Source organism: Zootoca vivipara, chromosome 7 (assembly GCF_965207765.1).
Source record: "Zootoca vivipara chromosome 7, rZooViv2.hap1.1, whole genome shotgun sequence".
NCBI classification, from domain to species: domain Eukaryota; kingdom Metazoa; phylum Chordata; class Lepidosauria; order Squamata; family Lacertidae; genus Zootoca; species Zootoca vivipara.
Genome location: NC_142590.1, coordinates 54,056,777 through 54,068,867, shown reverse-complemented (window position 1 = coordinate 54,068,867; position 12,091 = coordinate 54,056,777). Strand labels below are relative to the sequence as shown.

The 12,091-nt window shown below is 44.5% G+C and overlaps 1 protein-coding gene across 6 annotated transcripts in view; it reads right to left on the bottom strand.

The window, feature by feature from the left end:
• Nucleotides 1-12,091, bottom strand: part of SOX13 (SRY-box transcription factor 13) — a 62,483-nt gene that overhangs the window by 26,682 nt on the left and 23,710 nt on the right. For 5 of the 6 annotated variants that reach the window (XM_060277068.2, XM_088673363.1, XM_035122772.3 and 2 more), the window contains one exon: nt 204-411. In XM_060277068.2, coding sequence (XP_060133051.2) covers nt 204-410 — 207 coding nt within the window. In that variant the 5' untranslated portion in view covers nt 411. Of the gene's footprint in view, nt 1-203; nt 412-9,792; nt 9,831-12,091 lie in introns of those variants that run through there. The other variant, XM_088673362.1, reaches the window with a different exon arrangement.

Here is a 12,091-nt window from a genome sequence, read left to right as displayed (position 1 = left end):
TTATTGCTGAATTTGTAATGCAGTGGGGGAGGGTGTGTGTGTAAGAGTCTCCATGTAGAGACCACGTACTGAGGGTCTTGGGCCAGATCTGAGTGGAATTATACATCCTAGTGGCCTGGCTTATGCGCTTTGAGTGCAGAAAATGTGGATTGCCCTGCCTCAAGACAAGGAGGAAGGATGGAAGCCAATATACTTTGTCCCACCTGTGGATGCGTTTGGGGCTCAGTAACTTCACTCAGTGGCAATGGTGAATTGTGTGGTTTCTCAGAGCCAGGAGGAGCACCAGTCACCTCCCCCTGTGTAGACTGGTAGCAGCTCTCAGTCTTATCTTCTATCTTGATGCTGCAGTTCACCATGTTCCCAGCTCCATCGAGCTCCAGCTGAGGAGAGGCAGGGCTCCTCATGGACATCCTGTGGGGAGAAGGAGGTGGGAAAGGGGGGGGAGGTAAGAAAACGTCACATTGATGGATTTGCCAAAGAAACATGCCTTGGCATGATCAGAATATGGTGTGAAAGAAAATTCCTGAATTGGGTACAAGACAGAGCCCCAGAGTGAAAACTGCATATATATATATATATATATATATATATATATATATATATATATATATATATATACACACACACACACACACACACACACACACACACACACACACACAGCAGCATTCACACATTGTATGTATGTTTCCTTGCACAGGAGTGGTGTTAATGCCACAGGAGAACTGCCCCTCAGAGGGCTCTCGGCTTGGACTTTCCAGGTCCGTCAGAACCAAAAGCACAGCAATGCAACCACACAGCAATTTCCTGGCGCAGAAGCACAAGAAGGGGGCTTGGGGCGAAATCAGCCATTGCAACTGGCCAAGTGCCACCAACCCTGCCACTCGGCGCTCTGGAAAAGCACGGGGCAGTAATTACATAACAAACAAAGCCTGTCTCAAGCTGTGAATTAATCAAACTGCTGAAAATAAAACCTTCCTCTCAGGAACTTCAGACAAAAGAAATGAAAACAACAAGGCTGGCTGGGTAATGAAAAGCCAGCACACTGAATAGGGGACAAAAGGAAGTGGAACAATAGGGTGTTGGACAAAAGCAATAAAGTAAAAGGAAGTGTGACAGCTGAACAATGGGGCACTGTGCGCGCCAGAGTTTCTGATCTTAGCAGGGCTTTTTTATCTCGGTTCCCTGCCCTTCTCTGAACAAATCATTTGTGCTTTTCAGGCTATTGGGTTTCCTCCGCCGCTTGGTTTTTGGCTCCTACTGCCATTCCAGTCTGAAGCCTGCGCCCTTCCATTTTCATCCCTGGTACGTTCCTATCCATGCCGCAAGCCCACCAGAGACCAAATAGATTCATCTTCTGGAGACAAAAGCCATCCATGTGTTGGGGAGGAGCACTGATAAGTGACAGCAACTCGTCCCCCACCCCACCCCGCAAGGCATGCCAACTGCATTATGTAGTCTCTGGCTCGCGCGTCCGATGGCAACAAAGCAGGTCTCTCTCTCTCTCTCTCTCTCTGACACTGGTGCGCTGCTGCCACAGGAAAGAGCCTTTGCTCTCTGCTTCCTACGGCTGCTCCACATCGTGTTCAAGGAGCTTGGCTTGGGTGCCCAAGTCTCACAGTGGGCAGTTTTCTGCATTCCTTGACAGCACAAAGGCACGTTGCCGCAGCTTCGGCCACTTAGTGCCAGGTGAGAAGTTAATTAATGAAAAGTTAATAACTTCCAATTTCTGTTTGGCATGAAGAAGGCTAGTTGAATGCATCCACGCCCACAGGGGTGTTTCCAATCCCCTTCAAGCTTGGACGGCAGAGCAAAGGATCAGCAGGGTCAGGAGAACTGCCATGGCTGATTGATTGATTGATTGATTGATTGATTGTGGTGGCGGTGTTCAGAATTCGCCAGGCACATTTCGCACCTGGCTATCAGACACTTGCTACCAAGTAAGTGGTCAGACAAAAGAAATACATCTAAATACATCAGACAAAAGAAATACATCTGGGTCAAAATTAAGGGAGAGAAAAACAACAGTGATCTCATTGTGGGAGTTTACTATAGATCCCCAAGCCAAACTGAGGACACAGATGATGCCTTCCTGGAACAGATGGCCAAGCATTCCAAAGGAAGTGAGATAGTAGTAATGGGGGATTTCAACTATCCTGATATTTGTTGGATGTCAAACTCAGCCAAGAGCATAAGGTCGAACAGATTCCTCACTGGCCTTGCAGACAACTTCATTGTCCAGAAAGTGGGAGAAGCAACAAGAGGATCAGCCATTTTAGATCTGGTCCTAACCAATAGTGATGACTTGGTTAGTGGGGTAGAAGTGGCAGGATCATTAGGTGGGAGTGACCATGCTCTTCTGGAGTTTATTATCCAGCGGAAAGGAGCAACCAAGCATACTAAGGTCCAAATTCTAGACTTTAAGAAAGCCGACTTCAGAAAACTTAGGGAAACGCTGGGTGAAATCCCATGGACAGTAATACTAAAAGGGAAGGGAGTTCATGATGGTTGGGAGTTTGTTAAAAGGGAGATATTAAAAGCACAACTTCAGGCAATACCAATGAGACGGAAACATGGAAGGTGCCTAAAGAAGCCAGGCTGGCTATCTAAAGAACTTTTGACTGAGTTAAGATTTAAAAGGGATATGTACAAAAAATGGAAAAGGGGGGAAATCTCCAGAGAGGAATTCAAACATATAGCCAGCACGTGTAGAGACAAAGTCAGAAAAGCTAAAGCACAGAATGAACTCAGGCTCGCCAGAGAGGTTAAAAGCAACAAAAAGGGCTTTTATGGGTATGTCCGTAGCAAAAGGAAAAACAAGGAAACAGTGGGGTCACTCAGAGGAGAAGATGGTGAAATGCAAACAGGGGACAGAGAAAGGGCAGAACTCCTCAATGCCTTCTTTGCCTCAGTCTTCTCCAAGAAAGAAAACAACGCCCGACCTGAAGAATATGGAGCAGATGATTCAGCAGGGGAAACACAGCCCAGAATAAGTAAGGAGGTAGTACAAGAATACTTGGCTAGTTTAGATGTATTCAAGTCTCCAGGGCCAGATGAACTACATCCAAGAGTATTAAAAGAACTGGCAGAGGTGATTTCAGAACCACTGGCAATAATCTTTGAAAATTCCTGGAGAACAGGCGAAGTTCCAGCAGACTGGAGGAGGGCAAATGTTGTCCCTATTTTCAAAAAGGGGAAAAGAGAGGACCCAAACAATTACCGCCCAGTCAGCCTGACATCAATACCAGGAAAGATTCTAGAGCAGATCATTAAGCAAACAGTCTGTGAGCACCTAGAAAGAAACTCTGTGATCACTAAAAGTCAGCATGGGTTCCTGAAAAATAAGTCATGTCAGACTAATCTGATCTCATTTTTTGACAGAATTACAAGCCTGGTAGATGAAGGGAACGCTGTGGATGTAGCCTATCTTGATTTCAGCAAGGCCTTTGACAAGGTGCCCCATGATATTCTTGTAAAGAAGCTGGTAAAATGTGGGCTAGACAATGCTACCATTCAGTGGATTTGTAGCTGGATTACTGACCGAACCCAAAGGGTGCTCATCAATGGCTCCTCCTCATCCTGGAGAGTAGTGACTAGTGGGGTGCCACAGGGTTCTGTCTTGGGCCCAGTCTTGTTCAACATCTTTATCAATGACTTGGATGATGGGCTTGAGGGAATCCTGAGCAAGTTTGCAGATGACACCAAGTTGGGAGGGGTGGCTAACACCCCAGAGGACAGGATCACACTTCAGAATGACCTTAACAGATTAGACAACTGGGCCAAAGCAAACAAGATGAATTTTAACAAGGAGAAATGTAAAGTGCTACACTTGGGCAAAAAAAATGAAAGGCACAGATACAGGATGGGAGACACCTGGCTTGAGAGCAGTACATGTGAAAAGGATCTAGGAGTTTTGGTTGACCACAAACTTGACATGAGTCAGCAGTGTGATGCAGCAGCTAAAAAAGCCAATGCAATTCTGGGCTGCATCAATAGGAGTATAGCATCTAGATCAAGGGAAGTAATAGTACCACTGTATTCTGCTCTGGTCAGACCTCACCTGGAGTATTGTGTCCAGTTCTGGGCACCACAGTTCAAGAAGGATACTGATAAGCTGGAACGTGTCCAGAAGAGGGCAACCAAAATGGTCAAAGGCCTGGAAACGATGCCTTATGAGGAACGGCTTAGGGAGCTGGGTATGTTTAGCCTGGAGAAGAGAAGGTTAAGGGGTGATATGATAACCATGTTCAAATATATAAAAGGATGTCATATAAAGGAGGGAGAAAGGTTGTTTTCTGCTGCTCCAGAGAAGCGGACACGGAGCAACGGATTCAAACTACAAGAAAGAAAATTCCACCTAAACATTAGGAAGAACTTCCTGACAGTAAGAGCTGTTCGGCAGTGGAATTTGCTGCCAAGGAGTGTGGTGGAGTCTCCTTCTTTGGAGGTCTTTAAGCAGAGGCTTGACAGCCATCTGTCAGGAATGCTTTGATGGTGTTTCCTGCTTGGCAGGGGGTTGGACTGGATGGCCCTTGTGGTCTCTTCCAACTCTATGATTCTATGATTCTATGATTCTAAGTAATGGTGCCTGGGAGTGCCAAGATGGCACCTGAAGTCTCCACCATCTGGAGGTACATCCCTGGGGATCCTTGGATCTTGACTGTTTTCACACACTGGCAGTGCATCCAGCAGAATACTATCCATTATATTTTATCTGCACAATCAGAATGAATTTCAGGAACAAAAGCACTGTATTGAAAAATACGGCTTTCGAGCTGTCTGTCTGGCCCTAAAATGGCAACTAGGCATTCGGTTTGGCAACTATAACCTTTTGCTTAAGGAGACATTTGGCGCCTAGCTTACATATCTGAGTTTCTAGCTAGGCGTCAAATGGCACCTGAAACCTAGGTCGCCACAACGGAATATCTAGTTAACTCTTGGGGTACCTTCCAATACTACAATGCTACAATTCTACGATCTCAGCTACATTGCTTGACTGGCGCTTGCTCTTACAACAATTCGCTTGTCCCAGTAAGCAAGAAGAAAAGACACACACAGGGGAAATGGAAATGGTATTAACTATGGACCAAGGCAGAGGATTTTTGAAGTGTGGTGAAATATAACCCACTGTGCAATTCTGTGCTTCTTTATTAAAAGGCAGTGCGTGCCAAACTTCCAGTGTGGCGCTGAGCTGCAGAACCACCAGCAAAGCAGGAAGCTGCCATCTAGGCATGCCCATGACAGATTAGATTGGGTGAGAGATTGAGCATTCATTTCAATAAGCGGCACAATAGGTCTGCAAAAGGAAATGATAGGGCACCACAGTCTGTGATCTTAGCAAGCATGCAAGAGCACTGGGTGTGTTGTTGAACACAACATTCTTTCTGAATAGATATGGGTTAACATGCCAGTGATCTAAGTTACCCACTGTAGAAGAATCTGAGAAAGATGGCCTCCCAAAGGATTTACTGCAGTGCAAGTTAACTTGCCATGCCAACATTTCATGCTCCCCCCGCCCCCGCCGCAAAAAAATGCAGTGATAAATATGAACTAAATACGGACGAGCTGACTTTTAGGTACACATTCCTTTTAAGAAAAATTATTTATTTACCATTTTACGTATTATATGTGTATGCTGAGGCACTGGCTTGTGCAGTAGAAAGGAAAACTGACCTGATTGCTGACGTTTTAACTTTGATGAATGAATATTGCATTTTAGTGTTTATTGATTGCTTTTATGTGTTTTATTTGCTATGATCTGCCCTGGTGTCCTATGACAAAGGGCAGGATATACACTAAATAAATAAGCATGCAAGCAATCCTGCCTTTCTTCCATCATAAAACCCCAGGCGACATACAGGCGGCTCCCAGATGATCAATGACCAGATCTAGGTCTGCTTAACTTCAGAAAAATGGTGGCCTTGTGTGCTTTGCGACCAAATTCTGTGCCTTCTAAATGCTTGCAAATGCTGAGCAGGAGTGCATATTAACTAACTTACCCAGGAAGGATGGAGATATGCTGAAGATAATCCCCAGTGGAAACCAGATGGGATAAAATGAATTCCCTTGTGCTTGGGGACTCATACTTGTATAAGGGCTCATTGGACTAATATTGTAGGCAGGCACTATCAACTGGCTAGGCCTGATATAAATGCTAGACTGAGCTTGGATTTCTGCCCTTACTTGTTTATGGAGCGGTATCTTCTACCTGCTGTGCTTCAAAACTTCAGCTTCTCCAAAGGCCTACCTGTTTCCACATGGCCAACCAGAGGCCTATAAGAAGTCCACAAGCAGGACATGAGTGCAACAGTGCTCTACATCTGAAAGATCCAAAGTTCCCAGTAAATTATGGTTCCTGAACCTGTTATTGGCCTACATTTGCAAACATACCATTCCTATTGCTTGCAAGATACAAGCCGCAAAACAAAAGGCAGGTTTAGCAGTTGGCCCTCCATTTTCCTTCTCGGATGCAAGGGATGTCGGTAGCATAAACAGCCCATGCTGTACATGGAGGACCTAAGACCATCTTTGCCAACTTATCATGCATTTCATTTTGCGGAAGTGCTCAAAGAACCTACAGAAGGTCAGAGCGAAAGAAACGTTTTAAAAAAAGTTTTTTCAGGGCACTCCGTCCCGCAAAAGGCACAATATGCAGAGATGAAAATGAACTGAGCAGAAAGGAGCCCATGCTTTCGTTCCAGTCCTTATTACTTCAGAAAGAATGCTGAATGCATAACCCCATTATGCTGAGGGGGAAAGAAAGCCATATTCTTGTTGCAGATCCCGCTCTCATGCTGGCTGGTATGCAGCCATGTAAGAGGGCTGCATTGTCATCTGGACAATGGGGGAATCAAGAACAATCAGTTGGTGGCCCGCTGAAAACGTATTCATTTTAAAAGAGAACACAAAGAGAAACTTCCAATCCTCCGGCAGGTCAGATTCGTATTGTACTTAACCTTTTGGTACCACTGGAAGTTTACTCTCAAAATGGGTCTGTTACTTTAATAGGTGTCTGTTTGAAAAGGGAGCCATTGTATTTTTATTACATGGTTTGCTGAACAAAAATACAGCCAGTTATCTTGTTACAAGGCTTGTTCCAGCACTGGGCCTGTTCCCCATTCTAATAGTCTCAGGTACCGTAGTTACCTCAAGGGGGGGGCGCTCTGAAGTGCAAACAATGGGAACCGGAACAATTGGCCTGGGACATGGAAAATGTCTTCCTGTAATAGGGCTTTCCTTTTAATGTTTCCTTTTCTTGCACTGGGTGGGAGGGCTAAGCAAAGCGTGAAGCCTTCGAATGTACAAGACAAAGAGAAGGGATGTGGCAGAGGCCAAGAATTTCAGCAAGATTCAAAGAAAGATTGGCACTGATGCGGATAATGAAACACCCCGTATGCTAAAATAGTTAAGCCCACAAAGCATTGGCTTTTTAAAGTTATGAAGTAATTGTTATTTGTTAATTTGCATCTCACCTTTTCAGCAAAGGGTTCTCGTTTATGTAGCACTTGCATGCAAAATGTTTGGGGGGTAAGCTTATCTTTTTTTCATCCTGACAACAAGTGGTCTATTTTTGTTGTCATTCCCTTTTCACAGAGACTGGATGGTGAGACATAAAAGGAGTCTGTGACTTCTCCATCTGATTACAAGAAGCCGCCTTATCAAACCATTAGTTCATTCTAACCCAATAGTGTCTATCTCAACTGGCCATAGCTGTCCTTTCAAGGTCCCAGGTGGGGGTCTCTGCTAGCTGTGCAACTTGAGACCCTTTTCAAAAGGAGATGCCAGGATCTGAACCCAGGGTCCCCTGCAGGCAAAGTATTTGCATGCTCAGTCCCCAAGTTATGTTCCCTTTCACCACTGCATCCTCAACTAAACAAATCCAAGTGTCTTGCCTTCAACAGCAGCACTCTGGTGTTCAGTGAATTATGTTAGCTTTGAGGCAGGAGGAGGTACGTGATTTCCTAAACATTAGGAAATAACTATGTGTAGTTCAGTTGAGAATTACATGAGGACACTGCAGTGCATCATAGCTGCATTCTGAAAGTTATGTCAACGCAGATTATGGCCACATTCAACAGTCAGGTAAATTTACTTGCATTTTTGGGACCATATGTGTCAATTTATCAGGGACCTATTAATTGTGATGTGATAAACAGACCCATCAGAAGCACATAGCTGTCAACTTTCAGATTTGAAAATAAGGGGTCAGCAGCAGCCTCACCTGTCCCAGGGACAGTCTACGGTATACAGTGGTACCTCGACTTACAAACGACTCGACAACCGAATTTTTCGACTTACGAATGGGGGTAATAGCTGCGCGCTTACGAATGTCTCGACATCCGGGGGGGGGTGAAACGTGGCGGTTTTAGATAGGAATTTTTCGACTTACAGATTTTTAGATAGGGTTGCTTCGACTTCCAAATTTTTCCATTTTCAATGCATTCCTATGGGAATTCGCGTTTCCAATGGCGTTTTTTCGACTTATGAATTTTTCAACTTACGAAGGTGCCTTCGGAACGGATTAAATTCATATGTCGAGGCACCACTGTATCTAACAATCCAGGATAGCAGCGGGGAAAAAAAGGGGGAGGCTGACAGTTGTGGCTTGGAATAAGGGAGTTTCCCACAAAAAAGGGAGGGTTGACAGGTATGGAAGCAGCTCTGAGCTATCTCTTAACCTAACTCGGGAAGTGTGATGCTGGTCACTTCTTTAGTTACAATGCTGAGCTGACTCAGGATGCTGGGTGCTTCGCTGCTGCTTAGCAACAGCCTGTACAGAGAGATCGGTCTATGCTTCACTGAAAGGGTAATGTCATCACCAACCTTTAAATCTAACTCTTAACATCCTGTCTTATACATCATGGGGCGGTTTGGGGGGGGGGAGAGTTATCTCATAAAAATTTGGGCTTTGAGTGAATATACAATAACCACTGAGAATAATCAAAGCTGGGTGAATTTATTTGTAAGCCCAAAAAACCTGAAATCTTGCTATGGCGCCAGACTCTCTCAACAGCGGCTGCACAACTTCTTTCTACTTCCATTGTTATTTCTTTGTGGCATACATCCTGCTATTCTCCCTCCCTGTACTGCCACCCTTCCTGGCTAAAATCTATCTCTCCTGTTTATCCAGTGCCAGTAACAAAAAATAGCCACCCTGGGACTGGCAGCATGTGAACATTTGCAGGCCTCCCATCAGGAAATGGCACCTTCTTGGGTAGGGTGAAATCTCAACAAACCTTTGGCGCAGCCATGTATGGATTTGAAAGTTTGAAACAAAAGAGGCAGGGTGGATGCCATTGCGTATCACTGCAATGTACCCTCCAGTTTTGAGGGCTTCAAGTCTGTTAATGGTACTTTCAAATGGATCAAACATACAACAAGAACCCAGGTTACAAATGGCAAATTCAGAAAAACAACAGCGTAACCGGCCGATATTCTCAGTCACCAATTTATAGACATATAACACCAAATGACAAAATCATACACACAAGAATATGTAACATTCAAACATCATTGGAAAACGTATGACAAGATTCAGTCCAAATATCAGTCCAAAAAGTCTTAAATACAGCTCATATAGGGCATTCATACAGCATATGAAAAGGTTCCAAGATCCATACGGCATATGAAAAGGTTCCAAGATGTTATCAAGTAGATGAATAAGGATCTAGGTAACAACGGAGCATCCGAATGTGGTAACAAATGACGGTGGCAATGGAGTATCCAAATGAAAATGAGAAGCAACAATGGATGGTGACAAAAAAATGAGACAAGGTTACCCAGGTTATATACCTTGTTTTGCCGGAACTGGCTTCTTCAGTGAGTAGAATGCTGTCTATTATAAAGGAATATGTAATCAGTTCTTATACCATTAAAAAAGGACAACAATGCACTTACAAAAACACTCACATCGGTTAAGATACTAACTGGAACTCCAAGAGGATTTGGCCACAATTGGAGAATCACTTTGAGCTAAAACGTACAGAGGGGACAGTTTGCTTTTTGTGCCTCCAACTGCACAGAGACCAGCTTACCTTACACTGTCCATCCCATAATAAAAACCTGTGGTTCCAGTATCCACAGCTTTGGTACCAGCTGCCTTCCCACTCCAGCTAAGGGAGAGGAAAGAGCTAAGCAAGGGAAGCTGTCCCAAGGCAAGGAAGGAACACTCAGGCTTTGCAGTAGGGGTGTCCCAGGCCAAGTCCTTTCCTGAAATCATGCCTGTCACCCACAAAACAAGTAGCTGGAGTAAAATTCAAGCAGTGTTGCAGCACGTCGGATATGAGTAATGCCAGAACAATGATGTCCATGGGTGTCCATGAAGGGGGGTGCCCCCCACCAGTAAACTATAATTCACAGATCCCCAGTTAATATGAATAATATTAATAATTTCTGGGTCAATAATTTTCTGGGTCATGTAGCCAGCATGACTAAGCCGCTTCTGGAGAAACCAGAGCAGCCCACGGAAACACAGTTTACCTTCCCGCAGGAGCGGTACCTATTTATCTACTTGCACTTTGATGTGCTTTCGAACTGCTAGGTTGGCAGGAGCAGGGACTGAGCGATGGGAGCTCACCCTGTCGCGGGGATTGGAACCGCTGACCTTCTGATTGGCAAGCCCTAGGCTCAGTGGATTACACCACAGCGCCACCCGCATCCCTTTTAGCTAAATCATATTTAGCTCCATATATATATGAAAATTTTAATACACTGGATTCTATTCACACCAAACGTTGTACAAAAGCAGACTGCTCACAATGTCCATATTGTAAACGGTGGCTTCTGTTCATAAAGATTTGCCTTGACAAGAATGAGTGCGCTACAGAAGAACCAACAGACAAAACCAACATGGGTTTTGTGCTCTATTTTTCTTCCCTTGGATTTGCAATACCCCCTTAGACAGACCGTCAATACATGAACAGACCAGATCACCAACTCGTATAAATGAACATGATGGCACTAGCCTTCTGCAGATGATCATTTGATGACACTGTGCTTGCAGCAGCTAAGAGAATAGCTGTTGATACAATCCCTCCTTTTATAGATATGGCTTGCTTTCTGTTTGGTTCCAGCATCCTTGCATAGAACTAGTTGGTATTCCTGCTAACTCTGCAACAGATTTTAATTAACAATTTGTATTTAAAGTTACCTGATTCCAGTCATTTTTTTTAAAAAAGACATAGGAAAATCTATTGTTTATGAAGGAGCTAAGAACCCAGGCCCCTTATGGCAGTAAGAAAGCAATTACGTTAAGCATGATTTTCATTCCCCCTTGAGGTAGGCAAGAGTCTTTCTAATCAAGGGTGTGGGAATTTGGGTGCCCGAAGCTTCCCATCAGGTGAAATTCTTACCACGCATCTACTAACACAGCCCTGCTACTCTGTGCGTTCAGCTCCAAGACAACCTGGAGATAGCAAAGAGGAAAACAGTGAAAGTTGACAATTACAGAAAGTTTGGTTCATTCCCAGAGCCCTGTGCCAGGTAAGCCAGTTTAACAATGACGTATGTACTCTTCTAGGGACGCGGGTGGTGCTGTGGTCTAAACCACAGAGCCCAGGGCTTGCCGATCAGAAGGTCAGCAGTTCGAAGCCCCACGACCGGGTGAGCTCCCGTTGCTCGGTCCCTGCTCCTGCCAACCTAGCAGTTCGAAAGCACATCAAAGTGCAAGTAGATAAACAGGTACCGCTCCTGCGGGAGGGTAAACGGTGTTTCCGTGCACTGCTCCGGTTCGCCAGAAGCCGCTTAGTCATGCGACTTAACGGTCAGGGGTCCCTTTACCTTTATGTACTCTTATGCTTTAAAAAATGTTCCACATCACATACATTCTACACAAACAACAGTGGAGATCTTGCAAAATGAACACATCATGGTAGCACATTTGCATAAGAGTGCTCATTTATTATTGCAATGTGTTGTACGTGGGACTGCCTTAGAAGGCTGTTCAGACACCTCAACCAGTTCAAAATACGGTCACAAGACATCTGACTGGAACCACTTGATGGGAATGTATTGTATCTGTTTTAAACATATTCACTGGTTACCAGCCAATTTTCAAAGTAAAATTTAAAGTGATGGTGCTTACTTTTAAAGT